The 20,857-nt window shown below is 53.3% G+C and overlaps 1 protein-coding gene across 2 annotated transcripts in view; it reads left to right on the top strand.

Annotated features, from left to right (window-relative positions):
• The window catches only part of TRIM3 (tripartite motif containing 3), a 24,742-nt gene extending 4,703 nt beyond the window's left edge, over positions 1-20,039 (top strand). Inside the window, exons 2-12 of one of the 2 annotated variants that reach the window (XM_007459816.1) lie at positions 3,555-3,720; positions 9,370-9,601; positions 9,826-9,977; positions 10,301-10,481; positions 10,760-11,492; positions 11,598-11,701; positions 17,354-17,521; positions 17,713-17,881; positions 18,136-18,206; positions 19,206-19,346; positions 19,470-20,039. In XM_007459816.1, the coding sequence (XP_007459878.1) occupies positions 3,590-3,720; positions 9,370-9,601; positions 9,826-9,977; positions 10,301-10,481; positions 10,760-11,492; positions 11,598-11,701; positions 17,354-17,521; positions 17,713-17,881; positions 18,136-18,206; positions 19,206-19,346; positions 19,470-19,622 (2,235 nt within the window). In that variant the 5' untranslated portion in view covers positions 3,555-3,589 and the 3' untranslated portion in view covers positions 19,623-20,039. The remainder of the gene's footprint in view (positions 1-3,554; positions 3,721-9,369; positions 9,602-9,825; positions 9,978-10,300; positions 10,482-10,759; positions 11,493-11,597; positions 11,702-17,353; positions 17,522-17,712; positions 17,882-18,135; positions 18,207-19,205; positions 19,347-19,469) is intronic. The other variant, XM_007459817.1, reaches the window with a different exon arrangement.
• The last annotated feature ends 818 nt before the right edge of the window (positions 20,040-20,857 follow it).

Below are 20,857 nucleotides of genomic sequence, written 5' to 3'. Positions count from 1 at the left end.
GAACCTCAGTTAAAAGATGGGAAGGATAAGGGATGCAGAGATGGCAGTAGGCAGCCCGAGGAAGGAGGGTGAAATCTCAGCTCTGAGTTCAAGATCTTCCAAGTACCTGCTGTGATAAACAGTCTATTTAAACCATGGCCTATAGGACCTCGGGGGCAGATCTCTAAGGAGCAGCCAGATGGGAGAGGTGGGAGTAAAAGCCCAGGAGAGGAAGGGAATCTTGGTGATTTAGGCAGGGGTGTGACCTCAGCGCCTGCCTGCCCAGCACGTCTGGGTGGGGAACTGAAGCAGGAAGGGGAAGGGAGGGAGGAGCTGTCCGTGCTTGCATGTTGCCCAATCACCGCCCCTGTGTGACAGGCTGGGAGAGCCCCTTGGGCTTGGAGAGAGGCGGAGCCTGACTTCCAGCTGCCCCAGAAGGGCCCAGTAGACCACTCCTACTCTTCCTCTCAGCCCTCCCCTTCGCCAAACAGAAGCTTCAGCTTGGCTCCGGCCTCCTGCTCCCTCTGCCAACCCTCGGTCTGTACTCCTCCTGCTATGTTGTTGTCTTTGTATTAAGTCTGCAGATTCTGAACCCTGCACATCTGGAGAAAGAACCTCAGAATCCCATTGTCCACATTCAGGGATGCCCTTCCTACCCTATCCATGCCCACCCTCACATAAACATAAGGCACATGCAGCTGAGCCCCTCTCCTGCCCCTCCGCAAACGTGGAGAGAGCTCTGGACTCTGGACTGGCCCCACTGCATTCATTCATTCATTCTTCATTCATGCATTGTTTTTAGAGAGGGCCATGGTGCATCGAGTTGGGCACAGATAGTGGTGACCTGCTCCCAGTCACTGCCTGTTTTGAAGTAGTCTGGCTATCTTTCTGCTTCCCTTCGTGGCCAGATTTCTCTCCTGAATTGTCTACAACTGCTGTGTTAATTTCTTCATTTCCATTCATCTTTCCATCACTCTGACCTGACTTCTGCCCCTCCCATTCCACCACAGCCAAATCTGGTGGACGCTCTCCTGTCTTCATCTTACTTCACCGCTCCTGCTTTCTTGAATGCCCCTCCTCCCCTGACTCCCTTGATCCCACACACTCTTGGTCTTCCTCCCATCTCTCTGAGTTCTCCTTCACTCTTCACTCTCTATCCCTAGATGGTCCCATCCATTATCATTGCCTTGTGTCGTTAATATGCCAATGCTTCCAAGTCAAAAACCTGCCTAGACCTCTCCCTGGAGCTCCTGTATTCTATTTCTTACTTGACATCTCTACCTGGGTATCACACAGGCACCTCTCAGACGTCTCATGGTGAAAATGGAATGGCCCAAATCAGCTCCTTAGCTTTCACTGTCTCTAGGCATAGCCCATCATCCTCAGGGGAGAAACCTGGGAGGCCTTGTTGTCATTCCTTTCCCCTCCCACATCCAGTCCATCATGGTGTCCTTTTGACTCAACCTCATGGTTATTTCTCAAATCAGTCCACTTTTTTGCCTATAGCTCTGCTAATACCCAACATCAGCCTACCTGAAGAACTGGGGTAGCCTCCCAAGCGGTCTCCCTGCTTCCACCTTGGCTCCTCTTCAATCCTTATAGCTGCCAATGTAGCTTTTTAATTTATTTTTATTTTTTGTAAATTGCATCATTTCCCTCCCAATTTGGGATAGAGCCCAGATTCTTAACATCAAGGTCCTTTGTGATCTCATTCCAGCCTACCTTCCCAAGCTCCCCTGTGGCCTTTTATTCCCTTTGCTCTGACCACATGAACCCTTTCGGGTTCTCAGTGAGTTTCTGCCTAAGGACTTTCCTTCATGCTGTTCCTTCAGCCTAGAATGATTTCCCTCCCTCACTCTCTGATGCCCACACCCTCATCCCTACTATTTTCCTTCTAGCCCTCAAAGCTCTACTTAAAAGTTACCTGCTTGGGCTTCCCTGGTGGCGCAGTGGTTGAGAGTCCGCCTGCCGATGCAGGGGGCACGGGTTCGTGCCCCGGTCCGCGAAGATCCCACATGCTGCGGAGCGGCTGGGCCCGTGAGCCATGGCCGCTGAGCCTGCGCAAAAAAAAAAACAGTTACCTGCTTGGAAAGGCCTTCCCCAATCACCCAATCAAAAAAGCATTCTTTCTCATAGCATCCTTTTCTTCTGTATAGCACTCCCCTCTCGCAATCTGTAATTATATATTTTTTCATTTACTTACTTTTCACTACCTCCCCACCACAAGGAGAGTGACCATATCTGTTCTGTGTATCACTCTATCCCCAGCGCCTGTACAAAGTAGGCACATGATAAATATTTGTTGAATTACTGAATTAATTCAATAAATATAGACCAATCCTTATGTCAGGCTCTTTGCTAAGTGCTAGGAATAAAAAAGAAATAAAATATAATGCCTCTCCTCAAGAACTCTGGAAAAAGCAGAGAAGTAACAAGAAAATTACAGTATAGTGTATAAGGGCCAGGATGGAGGAAAGACAAGGTGCAGAGTGACATAAAGGTGGAGCACCTCACCCAGACTTCAGGAAATCAGGGAAGGCCTTCTGGAGGAGGTGACATTTACGTGCAGACCTGAGAGATAAGCAAGAGTTAGCCAGACGAAGTGGGGGTGAGCAGAGGATCTCAGGCAGAGGGAACAGAATGTGTGACTGCCCAGAAGCAAAAGAGAACAAGGAGTTTTCCAGGAACTGAAAAGAAAGAAACCAGTGTGACTACTCATAGAATCATGAGACGTGAGGTGGTAGAGGGAGGTATGGGCCAAAGCTAAGCTTTGTTGGCCAATTTAAGGAGTTTGGACTTTGTCCTCTGGACAATGGAGAACCATTGAAAGAATTTAAACAGGGAGTTAGTAACAAGATGGAGTGTGTGTTTAGAAGCCTCCTTCTGGCTGTGAGGGAGCGGGATGGGAAGGCCTAGGTGAGGAGGACACCCGTTAGGAGGCTGTTGCTGAATCGCTGGAGAGAACTGGTGGCGCCTGAATTGGGGGTGGTATCTGTGCAGTTGGAGAAAAGGGGATAAGGTATTTGGGAGGCAGAATCCACGAGACCTGGATACTGATTGGATGTGGAAGAGAATGTGATCCCGGGCAGTTGTGCTGGGAGGTGGGTCAGAGCATAGATAGAAGGGCTGCAGGTGGTCAAAGGAGAGACACTCCATCAGGAAAGTCTCCCGGGGGAGGGTCTGGGGGAGACAGAGGAGATGAAGGGTGGGTGTGTCAGTGAAGGGCATCCCCGTACCACACACTTGACATACACTATCGCAAATTCTCAAAACAACCATTTGAGGTAGGGAATATTATTTCCATAACTGCAAATTAGGAAACTGAGGCTCAGAGAGGGTATATGAATTGTGCAAGGTCGGTCACATAGCTGGTAAGAGGCTGAGCTGGGTTTGAAATCAGTCTAACCTGACGCCTGTGCTTTTAGCCAGAGCAGCAGGCCCGGAGGGTACTCAGTCCATGTTCTTCACCCTGCTCGGTCCCTGGCAGAGAAGAGATGCGGCTAGTGCTCTGCAGGGGGTCAGGTGGGGAGAGGGACTGCTGGCTTCCCTGGTGCTGACCGTCTTTCCGTACACAGGCTGGTGTGAGTGGCAGGTGCCATCCGTGGGCACCATGGCGAAGAGGGAGGACAGCCCTGGCCCAGAGGTCCAGCCAATGGACAAGCAGTTCCTGGTGTGCAGCATCTGCCTGGATCGGTACCGGTGCCCCAAGGTTCTGCCCTGCCTGCACACCTTCTGTGAGAGGTGAGGGTGTGTGTACCGGGGAGGGATGCGGACCTTGCAGGCCCCCTGGAGAAGGGAGTGGCATGTGTAAACCTGTAAGAGGTGAGGGAGATGTGTGCACACATGGAGGGGAGGAGATGAACCCCAGCCTATAGGAGGTGAGGGTTCAGTGCAAGAACCTGTGAGAGGACCAGAGGTTCCTAACACTGGGCTGTGGCCCCTGCCCAGAACAGGGCCTTCTCTGCCCCTGCCCAAACCCCAAGGCAGCCTTCGACATCACCAGAGAAATCAGGCAGAGCTGAGACTCTGAACCAGCTCTGGCGCCAGAACTTTCTGACCAGTGGGAGGATGTTCAAAACTAGGTCTGTCCTCCCCGCCTGTCCTCACTGTTGTCCTGAGGCACTGAATGAAAGGCAACCCCTCCCAGCCTCTGGGCTTCTACCTATTATTCATTCACTTAACAAATACTTACTTATCGAGCAACTACTATGTGCCAGACCTGTCCCAGGCACTGGGCGAGCAGTGATAAGCAAAAACAGTTATGATCCTTGCTCTTAAGGAGCTTACAGTATAGTGAAGGAGAAAGATAGTAATCAAATCATCTTACAGTCAGACTACAGATAAATGTAGTCCGTGCCACCTCAGTCAGACACCCTCCCAGCAACGCCCTGCATCTTGCCATCACCCAGAATAATACCACTTCTTCTGTGGTTATGAACCCCAGTATCCCACTCTTGGCTTCCATTACCCCACTCTACACCAGCTTTGACTGGATGTAGGTGTCCAATGTCCTTGACTGCTCTGTCTTCTCCCAGCCTCCATCTCCTTCCTGGTCTCCCTTTCTTTCCTACCCATCCTGAATCCCATGGTGGACCATAGGCCTCTACAATTCCCACACACCTTTGTCCTTTTCTAAACCCATGTGGCAGAAGCTCAATCCTTGATCTGAGCCATAACTGGAAAGCTCCATACCTTCTCCTATACCCAGATCACTGAGCATTCTTGGAGAAAATCAGTGCCTGAGAAATTATAACAATAGCTACCGTGTATTGATTGCTTACTATTTGCCAGGGACTGGCTAAGTGATTTACATGTATTGATTTACCTGATCCTCACAACAGATACTTTATTATCCCCATTTTAGAGAGGAAGAAACTAGGGTTCAGAGTCATTAAGTAATTAAGAGATATTTCCGAGACTCTGCAGCAAGTAAATAGTCGAGATCTGAATCCTGGTTTAACTGCAGAGCCTTCTCTCTTAATACTACTCATTCATTTATCCCTTGGTCCCTGCTCTCAAAGACTTATGCTCTAGTGGGAGGTGACAGACAGTAGGCAAGCAAATAATCAAACAGGAGAGTCACAGCTTGGGCTAAGTGTTTTCCAGGAAATAAACAGGGAGTAAGTGAGGGCGGTTGGGCCAGGGGCTAGTCTACGTAGAGTCATCAGGGAAGGCTTCCCCGAGGAGGTGACATTTGACCTGAGACCTGAGGATGAGAAGGAAACAGACATGTACAGATTGTTCCAGGCAACAGGATTATTTTCGCGCTGTTCCATGCAAAGGCCTTAAGAAAGGAGTGAGTGGGGCATGTTCAGAGACAAGGGGAGAAGCCAGCGTGACTGAGTAAGGAGGAAAGTGGGATGAAGTGAGGTCAGAAAGAGTCAGAACAATTCACGGGGGAGCTTGGCAGTTTTAGGAAAGTTTTGGATTTTGTTCTATATGCAGTGGGAAACCACCGGAGGATTTTTTTTTTTTTTGCGGTATGCGGGCCTCTCACTGTTGTGGCCTCTCCCGTTGTGGAGCACAGGCTCGAGACGCGCAGGCTCAGCGGCCATGGCTCACGGGCCCAGCTGCTCCGCGGCATGTGGGATCCTCCTGGACCGGGGCACGAACCCCTGTCGCCTGCATTGGCGACACTGAGCCACCAGGGAAGCCCAGGATTTTTTGTTTTAGCAGAGAAGTAATGTGACATAAATTAGACTTTTGTTTTTTTGGCCGCACCGCATGGCTTATGGGATTTTAGCTCCCCATCCAGGGATCGAACCCGAGCCCTCGGCAGTGAGAGCACGGAATCCTAACAACTGGACTGCCAGGGAATTCCATAAATTAGATTTTTTTAAAGCTCATTCTGGTTGCCGTTTGGAGAGTGGATTCTAGAGAAGCAAGAGTGGAAACAGGAAGCCAGTTAGGAAGCAGTCGTAAGCCAGGTATGTGCGACACGTAGGACGGAGATCTTGATGAGTTCAAAGGTATTCAGGGTAAACCCCAGATTCAGCAAAGCTGGGGAGAGAGTTACAGGGGAACTGAGTGGAATGGTTGAAATGCACATTTCATAGTTGATGCCGTGATGGGTGATGAGACATAGGTAGTGCCGGGAGCATGGGAGTGGACAGCTGAGGTGAACTGGAGGAAAAGACCACGGCGGGAGGGGCTGAGAGGAAGCTTAGGAACTAAGAAATCTTGATGGTGGGTGGGTCACCCTGTGGATGTCAGAGCCACCGAGAATGATGGCAGGAGTGTGTGTGTGTTGGGGTGGGAGGGAGGGTAACAGAAGAGAGTGAGCCAGAAGAAAGCAACCGTTGAGTCAGTGGAGACGACACCAGGGAGGGATGTTGTAGACAGAAGGCCTGAGCTTCCAAGGAGCTGAAGAAGAAGAATTTAGAAATGTTCCAGTTGGGGGCGGGGAGGACTCAACCCCACCTTCTGGTCCTGAGGAATGTGGAGTATGAGACAAAAACCACTCTCAACTCGAGAAGACTGAAGGGGAAACTAGGTCACAAATAAGTTAATATTAGTGAAGCACTTAGCACTGTGCCTGGCACACAGTGTTTGTTAAATAAAGAAAAATTAATTAATTCAGATCAAGAAGTGTAGAGAACGTTAAGAGAAGAGATTGAGGATATGGGAAACTTTGCAACATGTAAATCTTCCCTCCACAAATTTGTGGTCTCCAAACACAGCTGCCGTCAGTCTGTTTCTAGTAAGATTCCTCTCCTGCTCTGTTCAGTGACTGATCCCAGCCTCCCTGTCCCCCTGGATTCCCACCACCACCCTACTCCTTCGCTTTCAGCAGCTGACCTTGCCGGAGGCAAGTTGGGCATCCTCTCTCTAATTTTGCCCCCTGTGCTCAAGTGCATCCACCTCATTTTCCCCTCCCTCCGTCCAGAGGATGGGGTCCATTCCTTCTCTTCAAGCCAGCCTGAGCCACTCTCCCATCCCCAGACCTCATCCCATGTCTTCTAGTGTCTTCCCTCCCTCCTTCTCTACTGGCTCCTCAACTTAGAAACATGCTCAAGCCTCCCATTACAAACAGATAAGAACACTCCTTTGTCCCTCTGTCCCTCCCGGCTGCCATCTAACCCATCAACCTACTTTTTACTCAAACTTCCAACCTCCCATTCACTCTTCAACTGGCAAGAGTCAAGCCTTCCTTCCTCTACCCCTCCCTCCACTCACTGTTTTCCTTACAGACAAAAGTACTCTTACAGTTGTCAGATTCCATGGGCATTTTCCAGTCCTTAGCTTCCCTGACTCCTCAGCTGCTTTTGACACTGATGACCACTCATTCCCTGCTTCTGAAATTGCACTACTCACTTTGCTGCCCTGACACTCTCTCTCCTCCTACCTCTCTGCCCGTTCCTCTTTGCTCTCCTCTTTCAGTATTTGCTGGGTGCTCTGTCCTGCTCTTGGCACTGTAATCCCCTTCTTGGTGATCATATCGTCTCCCGTGGCTACAGAAGCCATCTAAATGTCGATGGCCTCCCTGTCTTTATCACTAACCTGCCTTCTCCCCAGCTGTCTACTGATCCCCTCTGCCTGGATGTCCCACCGTTACAGTAAACTCAACCAGGGCAAGGCTGAACTTCCCTGTAAACCAGTCCTCTTTCTGTGTTTCTAAGCTAGGAATCTGGGAGTCAACTGAGACTCATCTCTCACTCCCCATATCTAGTCAGACAACATTACCCACTGGCTGCACTTCTTAAATACTTCTCAAATTTGTTCCACCTCAGTCTGCATTGCTGTTGCCTAAATGCAGGTCTTCCTCACCTATTGCCTAGACTATTACACGAGTACCTTGGTTAAGCACATGCTTTGCCTCGGATCTCGCTCTTGTGCTTACTAGCTTTGTTACTTTGGACCACTTACCCTTTCTGAGTCCATTAACAAACACCAAGTGCAAAGCACAGCCTGGCACATTGTGCTTAATAAATGGTAGCTGGATGCTGAGAAGGAGGATGCTCCTACCCCTTGTCTGCTGTCTCATCGTGTTCACATTGACCCTCCACACAAAGGCCGTGAAGAGCAACTTGATAAAATGTAAAGCTGGCTCTACCATGCTCCTGCAGCTCGCTCGTGCTGTTGAGATAACTTCTAAGCTCCTTGACGTGACCCAGGAGCCCTCCATGAGCTGGCCCATGCCTCTCTCTCCACACATCCCTTACCATTCCTTGCCTTGGACGTCCTCTCCAGCCACCTTGAACTGCTTATAATTCCCTACTCATACTATGCTGTTTCTGGCCACTTTCTGTATCTGGAACACCCTTCCTCCTCTCCCTGCACCTTTCTTGGTCAGACTAACAATTATTTGTCAGGCTTCCCTGGTGGTGCAGTGGTTGCGAGTCCGCCTGCCGATGCAGGGGACACGGGTTCGTGCCCCGGTCCGGGAAGATCCCACATGCCGCAGAGCGGCTGGGCCTGTGAGCCGTGGCCGCTGGGCCTGCGCTTCTGGAGCCTGTGCTCCGCAATGGGAGAGGCCACAACAGTGAGAGGTCCGCGTACCGCAAAAAAAAAAACCAAGAAAAAACAAACAAGAAAACAATTATTTGTCCAGGAAGATTTTGCTTACGTCACCTCCTCTTCAGCCTTTTCTGGCTACCCTCTCTACTACCAGAGGCCCCTTCTGTGCATTTCCTTATCACTGCATCTTCTGTGTTCCTTATATTAATGATAGCTAATACTAATAGCTATAGTTAGTATCATAATAGTATTGGAATACTGCAGTATATCGTACTGTGAGTCAGGCACATCAGCACTTTACCTTTAATTCTCCACACCTTGTGAAGCCTGTACTGTCTCCATCTTACAAAGGAGGGATCCTTGGCTCATAAAAGTTAAGTAACTTGTCAGGGGTCATACTGTATAATAGTTGACTTGCACCCAGGCAGCCTAGCTCCAGGACCCATGCCTTTAGTCATCACACTGTTTACTTCCACAAACTCTAATGTTGTTACTTTCTTTCCTCTACAAACGGGGAGTATTTTAGAGGTAGGCACTGTGCTTTATCTTTGTATCCCCAGAGCTTGGCATAAATTTGGCAAGAGCAGGCAGTCAGTAAATGTTTAATGAGTTAATGGTGCGGGGGTAGGCAGTCACACATCTTCTGTGAGAAGGGTTTGTAAACACCTGTGAAAGGTGAACTTGTGTCTGTGTACACTGTGAGGAATGTGCGTATGTCTGATCCTCTGAGAGACGTCAGGGATGTGTTGCCACTCAGTTGTGAGAGGTGAGGCCTTTTACCCCTGCTGTTAGGACAAGATGCGTGTGCCAGCCAGAGAGGTTTCACAGCACAGCCGTGAGCACAAGGACTGGCGCCCGCGGCAGGTGACAGGAGGGGCGCGCTGACACGGCCCTGCCGCTTCATGCCTCTGACTCGCCCTCCTCCCCGGCCAGATGCCTCCAGAACTACATCCCTGCCCAGAGCCTGACGCTGTCCTGCCCAGTGTGCCGGCAGACGTCCATCCTCCCTGAGCGGGGCGTCTCTGCACTGCAGAACAACTTCTTCATCAGCAGCCTCATGGAGGCCATGCAGCAGGCACCCGATGGGGCCCACGACCCCGAGGGCCCCCACCCCCTCAGCGCAGTGGCTGGCCGCCCCCTCTCCTGCCCCAACCATGAAGGCAAGGTGGGCCCAAGCAGGCCCAGTGAGGCCAGGACTTGGGGTGGAGCGGGAGGAGAGGTCGGGGGAGGGGCCACGTGGCTGCGGGTCAGAGGGTATACTAAGTGGTCCAGGTAGCGGGGGTGCACCTGGAAGGTGAGAGGCAAGGAAGGCAGGTGGGGTGGGGGAAGGCAGGGGACAGAGAAGTGTGGTGTCTAGTGGTTGCCTGACGGGAGTCCTTGCGCCGCCAGACGATGGAGTTTTACTGTGAGGCCTGTGAGACGGCCATGTGCGGCGAGTGCCGCGCCGGCGAGCATCGGGAGCACGGCACCGTGCTGCTGCGCGACGTGGTGGAGCAGCACAAGGCGGCCCTGCAGCGCCAGCTCGAGGCGGTGCGCGGCCGGTAGGCGCCCGGCGGGAGCCCGGGCTGGTGGGGCCGTCTGGGATGGTGTCTCAGCGGGGGCAGAGGAGGAGCGCCAGCTCGAGGCGGTGCGCGGCCGGTAGGCGCCCGGCGGGAGCCCGGGCTGGTGGGGCCGTCTGGGATGGTGTCTCAGCGGGGGCAGAGGAGGGACCTTCGGGAGGGTGGAGATAAAATTCTGAGGGAGGGTAGGGGGCGTCTCAGGGAGCGGAAATCCTGGAGGGCGGCAGTAGGGTCTCCAGGGAGAAGGGATGGTTTGCTGAGGGCATCCTCAAGCAGCCCTGGTATGAGCTGTTTCCCCTCCCCAGACTACCACAGCTGTCCGCTGCCATCGCCTTAGTGGGGGGCATCAGCCAGCAGCTGCAGGAGCGCAAGGCAGAGGCCCTGGCCCAGATCAGCGCAGCCTTCGAGGACCTGGAGCAAGCGCTGCAGCAGCGCAAGCAGGCCCTTGTCAGCGACCTGGAGGCCATTTGTGGAGCCAAGCAGAAGGTGTGTCTGCTCACCCTTTCCCACCACCGTCCATCATGAGATGGCCCGCTGCCTCCATGCGCCCCCTGCTCCCCACACGCGCACACCCCTTCCCCTAGTCTATACTCGCCCCCTTCTGGCGTGGCCAGTAGGTATTGCGGGCATCTGTGTCCCTCGTCCACACCCTCTTGTATTCCCTTCATGCCACAGTACAAGTCTATCAGGGATCACAGAGACACCCCCCCTCACCTTCCCCTCCACGAGCCTGCCTACCCAACCCTCCCCTAACCCCTCCTCAGGTGTTGCAGACCCAGTTAGACACACTGCGCCAGGGGCAGGAACACATCGGCAGTAGCTGCAGCTTCGCTGAGCAGGCACTGCGCCTGGGCTCGGCCCCGGAGGTGTTGCTCGTGCGCAAGCACATGCGAGAGCGGCTGGCGGCGTTGGCAGCACAGGCCTTCCCGGAGCGGCCCCACGAGAACGCGCAGCTGGAACTGGTCCTCGAGGTCGACGGGCTGCGGCGATCGGTGCTCAATCTGGGTGCGCTGCTCACTACGAGCGCCACTGCACACGAGACGGTGGCCACTGGCGAGGGCCTGCGCCAGGCGCTGGTGGGCCAGCCCGCCTCTCTCACTGTCACTACCAAAGACAAGGATGGGCGGCTGGTGCGCACAGGCAGCGCCGAGCTGCGCGCGGAGATCACAGGCCCCGACGGCACACGCCTGCCGGTGCCCGTGGTGGACCACAAGAACGGCACGTACGAGCTGGTGTACACGGTGCGCTCCGAAGGCGAGTTGCTCCTCTCGGTGCTGCTCTATGGACAGCCAGTGCGCGGCAGCCCCTTCCGCGTGCGGGCCCTGCGTCCTGGGGACCTGCCACCTTCTCCGGACGACGTCAAGCGCCGCGTCAAGTCCCCTGGCGGCCCGGGCAGCCACGTGCGCCAGAAGGCGGTGCGTAGGCCCAGCTCCATGTACAGTACCGGCGGCAAACGGAAGGACAACCCCATTGAGGACGAGCTCGTCTTCCGCGTTGGTACAGAGAGCCGAGGGCGGAGCCAGAGGGGGGATGAGGCGGGGCCAGAGACTCAAAATGACCTCAGTGTGAATTTTTTGCTTCCATCCCGTTTCTTCCCCACAGGCAGTCGTGGAAGGGAGAAGGGTGAATTCACCAATTTACAGGGTGTGTCCGCAGCCAGCAGCGGCCGCATAGTGGTAGCAGACAGCAACAACCAATGTATCCAGGTAAGCTCTCCCCTAACACCAAAATAGACGTTCTCAAGCTACAGCCTAGTAAAACAACAACAAAACAAAAACAAAACAAAACAAAGAAACAAAAACCCAACAAAGTATACAGGTCGCCTCCTGAAGGGTGAAACCCTACAGATAGTACCTTTACTTAAAGAGCAATGAATCACAGCACCACCCCTCCCCCACTCACTGGCCATCCGTTCCACAAGGGCCACAGCAGTAAACAGCACCTTCACAGTTAGGCACCGGGGTTTACTGCGCTGGCAGCCTCTACCTCCCAGGCTGTGGCTCAGGCCAGACCAGCTCCTGGACCCCAAAGATCTGGCTCATTGTTCCCTCCCCTCTGCCTCCACCTGAGTCTCCACCGGGCTGGCTCACTTTCTGCCCACCACAGTGGTCAGGATGCAGTCTCTGCAGCTCCCCCACTATCTTCCAACGTGCCTGCATGGATCCAGAATGCGTGTCGTCTGTGCCCGTCTCTGCAAACGTCCAGTTGACTAGACAGTCAAACGGGGATAACTTGTGAAAAGGGGTGCCTTCCAGTGGCTAGACTACAGTGCATCCTCATAGGTGGTCCTGCCTCTGGCCCTCCCAGTGCCTCACACACCTGAGTAAAGCATCTGCCACTTGAATGGACGTAGCCTCTGCTGCACTCTGAGCTCCATAAAGCCAGAAGATGCGGTTTTCTCTTTTCCTCGTAGTGAACCTACGAACAGGCAGAGCCTAGTGACGGGCACCGGTACGGTAGGCGCAGCAGAGCAGTTCAAAGCTCAGGCTCTGAAACCAGACACCTGGGCTTGAATCCTAGCGCTGCCATTTACTGACAAGTCATGTGACCTCCCTGAGCTTAGGTTAACTCATGTGTAAAATTAGGAAAAGAATACCTCAGGGGGTTGCTGGGAGCGTTGAATGACATCATGTACTGAGCCTGGCACCAAGTGAACCTTCTAACTCTTAGCTGTTGTTGAAAATACCATTGTCCAGGTGGGGACAAAAGCCAGGAGGTGGGAAGGTGCTATAGGGCGTTGTTCAGGGAACTGGAAGGGTCCCAGAGCGGCTGGAAGGAGATTGCTGTTAGAAGTGGAGTAGCTGAGGTCACGCTGTAAGTGGTTTTGGGGAGGAAGCTGTGGAATTTTGATTTTATTCTGTACAGGATTGTTTCTAACTACTGTAAGCTTTCAGTTCTTGGAAACATTTTGTCGGGTAGTAAAACTTTCCCCTGAAGATCCTCACTCTTCCCATCTGTACGTTTAAACTTCTTCCTGACCCTCTGCCCGAGCACCCCCGTCACAGGTGCAGCTCTGCCAAAGGCCTGTCACCCGTGTCAGCTCCTCCTGGCCCTTGCTTTCCACCTAGCCGACTGAAAGAGCCAGGAACTCTTCCACGACTGTATTCCCGAGCCTGTCTAGCCCGCCTTTATTCCCACCTTCCTAAGAGCAGAGGAAAGGAGAGGCTCAGGTCCGCGCAGGGAGGCGTTTGGGTCCAGGCTGGGTGGTCAGAAGTGGAGGGGTTTGGATGGGTAGGGGTGGCGCTGAGGCCCTGCTCCATCAAAGCCTCCACCCTCCAGCTCCGTTCCGCCTTCTTATGCCGAGGATGCTTTTTGGCCCAAAAGTTGAGGTTTGGGAAACTTGCCCTGGGGTGCACACACACGGGTACTCATATCCCCGGAAAGATGTGCCACTTTGTCTCCCTGACGAGGGCCTGTGTCTGTCTGTTGTTTCAGGGTGGGGACTGAACCCCCTGAAACAGTGCAGGCCCTCCCCCCTCCAAACACTTCCTTCTACTACAGCAATCCTCCTTGCCCCTGCTGCCACCCACGCAGCAACCTCATAGCTGCTAGGAGCCTGGCTCTTGATTCCAAAGCTGAGGTTCTCTCACTCTGGGGTCCTCAGGTCTGCTATGGGCCAGGCTCCCAGATGCACTGTGACTCCCCCACTCAGTTCATGAGGATTGGGGCTCTCGTGAACTCCTCCTCCTTTGGACCCGGCTGTGGTGGCAGCTGAGGCAAATCCTCTCCTTGTGCTGAATCAGCATCAGCTGACAGAAAAGAAGAAACATTTTGTGATTCTGAGTGAAGAATTTGATTTGGATATATTACATCCTTGTGTGATGGTCTGAGTCCAGAAATTTTATCAGCTCTTCTGTGAAAACATCCTCATTTCCTTCAGGCAGAACGCTAATCACACTCCCCTCCAAGCTCCCCCAGCCTTTTGCCATATAGCACTTTTCGTTCTCTACCAGAATCACCGGTTTGTTCGTTTTATTTTGTTTTGGTCTCTCCCCCAAGTAGACTCAGATCCTGAAGTTGCTTACTGCTACCATGGCAAAAGAGAGAGATGTTGAGGATCAAATTAGGGCACTGGCAGATTCTAGAGATAAGGAAGCAAATATGGCAGGTTTTGACAAGCCATCAGATATCCAGGGCGAGGGAGGGATCAAGAATTGCCGGGCTTGGTGACCTGAGTAGGCGGTGTTGCCATTTGGGAGCGGGCCTGGGAATAGGTTGATGAGTTCACTTTTGCGTGCAGTGAGTTTGAGATAGCTGTGCGGCATCCGAGGGGAGGTGTCCGATTCTGGTCTGGGAGTGAGCTGACGGATTTCTTCATTTGTTGAATGTCTGCTGTGTGCCAGTTGCTATTCCAGTGCTGCAAGTGCAGCAGCGAACAAAACAGACACAGTCCCTGCCCCACCTGGGGCTTACATCCTTAGATGGGGGACAAGGATATTTAGCAGTTATTTAGTGACAGGAGTGACAGTTGTTATGAAAAGAGCTAAAAAGCATATATCACGGAGACGAGACTTTCTGTGTGTATATTGATTTAGGAGATGGAGTTGATCATTAAAACCTTCTCTGGCGCTTCCCCGGTGGCGCAGTGGTTGAGGGTCCGCCTGCCGATGCAGGGGACACGGGTTCGTGCCCCGGTCCGGGAAGATCCCACATGCCGCGGAGCGGCTGGGCCCGCGAGCCATGGCCGCTGAGCCTGCGTGTCCGGAGCCTGTGCTCCACAACGGGAGAGGCCACAGCAGTGAGAGGCCCGCATACCGCAAAAAAAAAAAAAAAAAACCTTCTCTGAAGAAGTGACCTGGAAATTCTGAGAACACGAGGATGAGTAGGAGTTTGCCAGGTGTAATGGGTGGGATAGGTTAGGATAGGTTGGGAAGAGGAAGAGCCCCTAAAGCCTCAGTGTTGAGCTAGAAACTAAGCTGCCCGGAGTGGAGGAGGCAGACACATTGCCTCACTACCCAGCTGGTGGTACCTTTTCGTCCCTCTCACAGCACCTCTTCAGCCCATGGTGCCTACCTTCTCCAAGTGCTGTCCAACCACAGGGGACCAGGGCAGAAGCCAGGGGCAGTTCTGATCGGCCAGGGAAGGGCATGATGGGAGGTCCACATCAGGAAGAAGTGATGTCCATTGGTGAGACCAGTTCAAGCAGCCCTGCGGGCCTAAGAAATAGGGATGATGCAGGGGTGGGGGGCTCAGTCCACGCAGGAGGGAGAACACCTGGATCAAAGAACAAGGCCGAGGCCCATAACTTGAGTTCTCCAAGGCTGCTCCTGGCTCTGATTTATCTTGTGTCCCTAGAGTTATAACAAAGCAATGTGTGAGCCTTATGCAGTGGGTGATGTTGTGGCTGTGAAGAAGCAGCAAGAAGGCTTAGCTGTAGAGGAGAGGAGCATTAAAACCCTCGGTGCTTTTAGGATGGTGAGACCTGAGCATGTTGCTAAGGCGGAAGAGGTACAAGGGGGTGAGAGGTCGAAAGGTCTCCTCTGTCCAGATTTTACCTTATCAGCCTCATAGCCTGGACGGGCTAATCCATGTCCATTCCCCCAACCTCAGCTACCCCTTTCTCGTCTGCTGCTAAGTCCTGTGGCGTCTTCCTCCTGTATGTCTCTTGATCCATCTACTTCCCTCCAGCAAGTGCCCTGGTCCAAGCCATCATCAGTTGTCACCTGGACCACTGAGGCACCTCTGCCTGGCCGGCCAGCTTCCAGTCTCGACTCCTCCCTGCAGCGAGAGGGCTCTTTCTGAAAAAGCTCCCGTGTGCTTTTTCCAACACCACCAAGCAGTTCTCCAGTTCTCAGTGGACACCGACCAGGGGTCCTTTAAATTCAACTCAATTCCGACATGATCTACCTGGAGATGGCATCACATCCCACAGGTTGAAGGCTCAGTCCCATGAGACTGCCCCTACTTCAGATGCTGATCGAAAGTTCAGTTTGTCACCTGTAGTCTGACCACCAACCAGCTATAAATTGGAAGTTCCCACAACCCACTCCTGTGTTCAATTAATTAGCTAGAGCAGCTCACAGAACTCAGACAAACATTTAATTACGTTTATCAGTTTACTATAACAGATATTATAAAAGATACAGATGAACAGCCAGGTAAGAGATACGTAGGGTGAGGTCTAGAAGAGTCCCTAGTATAAGGAGCTTTGGTTCTTGTGGAACTGGGGTACACACCCTCCTGGCACCAACCCGGAAGCTCATCATATCTCGTCGTTCAAGAATTTTTATAAAGCTTAATCTGTGCTCCCCACCCCTTCTCCTTCCCAGAGGTTGGTGAGTAGAGCTGAAAGTTCCGACCGTTTAATCAGATGGTCTTTCTGGTGACCAGCCCCATCCTAAAGCTATCTAGGCCCCCCCCCTGCCCCCGCCCCCCCCCTTAGTCACCTCATTAGCATAAACTCGAAAGAGACTCCTTATGAATGACAAAAGACACTTATTGATCAGGAAATTTTAAGAGTTTGAGGAGCTCTGTGCCAGGCACTGGGGACAAAGGCCAAATATATTTCTTTTTTTTTTTTTCCCCCAATTTATTTATTTGTTTATTTTTGGCTGCCTTGGGTTCGTTGCTGCGCGCGGGCTCTCTCTAGTTGCTGCGAGCGGGGGCTACTCTTTGTTGCGGTGCGCGGGCTTCTCATTGTGGTGGCTTCTCTTGTGGAGCAGGGGCTCTAGGCACGCGGGCTTCAGTAGTTGTGACACACGGGCTTAGTTGCTCCGCGGCAGGTAGGATCTTACCGGACCAGGGCTCGAACCCGTGTCCCCTGTGTTGGCGGGCAGATTCTCAACCACTGTGCCACCAGGGAGGTCCCTCAAAGATATTTCTTATTATACGACAAAGTCAAATCTCATCTTGTCACTTTCCTGCCCAGAAATTTTCAGTGAATTCTCATCATACCCAGAATAAAACCTTACTCCTTCTGTTCTTTACGGGAGTGCCCACTGCCCTCCATCCACACTAGGCAAGCAGTGCCCACACTGAATTCAAGCCGTGCCCCTATTGGACTCTGGGCCTTCTACATACTGCTGACTCTGCTTAAACACCTTTCTTCCTCCTTCTTTACTCGCCAACTTTGGTTCAGCTCTTGGCATCCTTATTAGGCTTTTAGCTCAGATTGCCCCTGCTCTTGGACCACCTCTCACCCCTTTCACATTCTCACAGTCCCATTCACACCTCTGCTGCATGTCCCCTAAGGTCTGCGCTGGCAACCTCTGATTCTACCCACAGCAGGGTGTCAGAAAGTGCTTGTTGAGTGGTGAATGAATGGGGGTGGGTCTTCTCCCTCAGGGTCCTGCTCCCTCCCCTCTGTGCCCACAGTCTCTCCCCTCCTGCCCCCTCCCTCCCTTGCTCCTCTGCTCCAGGTTTTCTCCAACGAAGGCCAGTTCAAGTTCCGCTTTGGGGTCCGAGGACGCTCGCCTGGGCAGCTGCAGCGTCCCACAGGTGTGGCTGTGGACACCAATGGAGATATTATCGTGGCAGACTATGACAACCGTTGGGTCAGCATCTTCTCCCCTGAGGGCAAGTTCAAGGTGAGAGGCCTGCTGTCACTCTACTCTGCACCCTTGGTAGCCAGCTGAGATGACCATTCTAGTGCCCCCTGGTGGTCAGGGCCTGGACTGCTCGATCCATCCTCAGCCTAAGGTTCTGCTTTGGTGCCAGGCTGGGACTACTCTCCCCACCGGACAGGATAAAGCCCCTAACGGATATCCCCTTCCTCCAGACCAAGCTTGGAGCTGGCCGCCTCATGGGCCCCAAGGGAGTGGCTGTAGACCGGAATGGGCATATCATTGTGGTCGACAACAAGTCCTGCTGCGTCTTTACCTTCCAGCCCAATGGCAAGCTGGTTGGCCGTTTTGGGGGCCGCGGGGCCACTGACCGCCACTTTGCAGGTATTGGGAAAGAATTTAGAGACCTAGTCTCCGATACCCCAGTCCCAGAGGACTCCCCTGGATGTCCCAGCTCTACAGACCCCCTCCTCCTATATTTTGGCCCTAGGGGACCCCGTCCCTTCACTATACCCTAGCACCATCATCCCAGAGACCCCACCCCTCTCCTCACACCACAGCTTTGTCATCCCAGATGTTCTCCCCCATCCCACTCAGTATCCTGGCTTACTGCCAGAGAGCCCACTTTGTATTTTCAGGGCCCCATTTTGTGGCTGTGAACAACAAGAATGAGATTGTAGTGACGGATTTCCATAACCATTCAGTGAAGGTCAGTGTTCTCCGTCCCTCTATGACCACTGTTCCAACATCCTTTCCTCTTGCACAAGACTCCTCTCTCCCTCACCTCCCTTTTTTCCCCCTTGAGATCATTCATTTGAAAAATTAACATTTATGACGTGGCTGCGTTGTCCCAGGCACTATGCTAGAAGCTGGGAATACAGTGATGAATAAAGCAAATACATTCCCTATCTTATTGGTTATGGTCTAGTGGGGAAGAGAAGAAAGTGCCAGGATATTACAGTGTGATGTGATACATTCTGTGGTAGGAGAGTGCAGGGAAACCGAGTGAGGGTGTAGCAGGAGCGTTTGATTCAGGTGGAACTAAGCACAAGTGGGAATTCACCAGAAGGTAAGGGGGCAGGAGAAGCCGAGGAGGTGGGAACTCATACCATGTAGTCAAGAAACTAGAAGTAGTTCAGATGAGGTTTGAAGAGGGGAGTGGTGCCAGGTGAGAATGGGGCTTGCTCATTCCCTCAAGGGGCTTGCTCTCTTCCTAAGAGCTATGGGGAGTCACTGAATGATTGCAGGCAGGAGGGTGATGCAGTCCTGTGTGTCTTAGAAAGATCGCTCTGGCTGGGGCGAGACTAGAGGCAGGAAGATCAGTCTTTACAATAATCTAGCTGAGGACCATTGCAGTGGCAATATACGCATAGGGTACAGATTTGCGATACAATCAGCGGGTTGTGGTAATTCATTGGCCGTCAAACAGAGAAGGTCGAGTCGAGAATGACTCATGGCTGCCTGGGTGTTGCCAGTCACTGGGAAGGAGAAGGAAGAACCACTTTCCCAGGGAAGACAAGCTGCCCAAGGGACGTCAGCTGGAGGTGTCCAGTAGGCAGTGGCATGCATGGACGTGAAGCCTGGGAAGAACTGGTTTATAGCTGCAGACCCGGGGGTCCTCAGCCCTGGGGCTTCACCCCGTCCTCCTCCAAGGCCCCTCCTTCTGCCTGAGGCCGGGTCCCCAGTCCCCAGCCCTTTCCCCTGCCAGGTGTACAGCGCCGACGGAGAGTTCCTCTTCAAGTTCGGCTCCCACGGCGAGGGCAATGGGCAGTTCAATGCCCCCACGGGAGTAGCTGTGGACTCCAATGGAAACATCATCGTGGCTGACTGGGGCAATAGCCGCATCCAGGTGAGGAAGGCCCAGGGATGGCACCAGGGTGAGGTTTCCCGCTGGGCCCCAGGCACCCCCTCCCCAAATGCCACTCATCTTGCCTGATCTCACGGCTCCCTCCCATCTCCACTCGTCCCTCAGGTATTCGACAGCTCTGGCTCCTTCCTGTCCTATATCAACACATCTGCAGAGCCACTGTATGGCCCGCAGGGCCTGGCACTGACCTCGGATGGCCACGTGGTGGTGGCCGACGCAGGCAACCACTGCTTTAAGGCCTATCGCTACCTCCAGTAGCTGCCCGGGACCTGCCTGGCTCTTGGAGGGACGGACATAGGGGTGATTGGACAGGATGGTCTGGCCAGGAGGTGGGCCAGACCTGGCAGCACTGAATGTGGGCTGCGGGCGCGGGTGCGCTCGGTGCCCTCCCTCTCCCCCCTCCCAACCCCACGGTTGCACTTTATTTATTCGGTTCTTGCTTTGGTGACTGGGTGGGCCTGGACCGTGGTCCCAAGGATGTGTGCAGAGCTTCACCCTCCCCTCCCCTCCTAACACACCACCCCATCCCCTCGGTCTGCTCCCCACACCCCCAGCCTGGGGCCAGAACAGCCTCTTACTCCAGGGCAGAAGCCCCTCTGGTTGTCTCCCTACCAGCCCGTACACACTGACAGAGACAGCAGTAACCACCCCTCACATTAAATAGATGTGTTCACCGCGATGGTTTTGTTGCTTTCTTGTGGGCCGGGGCTGGGAGGGGAGGGGAGGGTGCAACTACCTTTTGACGAAAAGGTGGGCAGGCAGCTGGGAAGGGGACCCAGATTCCCAAATGTGATGTTTTGAAGCTTCAGGAGAGGAGAGCAGAGAGGGGGAACGCCTGGGGCTCAGCCACCTCTGAATGCCTGTCCCCAGACCCACGTCTCCTGCAGAAATAGTAAGTCCTTTGGCTCTCTGCTCTGGGGCTGAGAAATGACCCTGGCCTAGAACACAGCCAGCAGCTGTAGGGAGAACAGTTGGAGGGATGACGGCAAATCCTGGAAACGCAGGCCTGGGGTAGGGACCTGGGGCGAGCCCAGGTGGAAGCTGGCTGTGGGAGACTCCGCGGCCGATTTTAGAACTCAGTCCTGGGGGCTCGGAGCTCTGCTTCCCCCTCCTGCTCTTCATGCGGAGACTGCTGCCCTTTCCCCACAGTGGAACAAGGGTCCTAGCATCCCCTCCTGAGCTCTGTTCTGCCGGGGTTTGGCTGCCAGTTCCAGAGATGATTACCACTAGCTCTCAGTGATTTGGGAGGTAGGGACTGTGATTCTCCCTCTCTACAAAAGGCTGAAGCTGCTCTTCATTGCTGAGTAAGAGCAGAGCCCAGTCTTGAATCTGTAGGTGTCATACTCCTAACTGGTAAGTTATAGCACCTTACTCATTCTTACGCCCCTTGCATGGTGACTGGCAGAGAAGGCACTCAGAAATATCTGGGGAGTCATGGATCTGGGAAGGTTGGTTATAAGAGGTCATGGGGAAGCCCAAGACTTTGTCCTGGT

This window comes from Lipotes vexillifer, unplaced genomic scaffold (genome assembly GCF_000442215.2).
Source record: "Lipotes vexillifer unplaced genomic scaffold, Lipotes_vexillifer_v1.1 scaffold61, whole genome shotgun sequence".
Taxonomy (NCBI): Eukaryota; Metazoa; Chordata; class Mammalia; order Artiodactyla; family Lipotidae; genus Lipotes; species Lipotes vexillifer.
The sequence above is the reverse complement of the archived record's forward strand: the minus strand, read 5'-3'. Positions and strand labels throughout refer to the sequence as shown.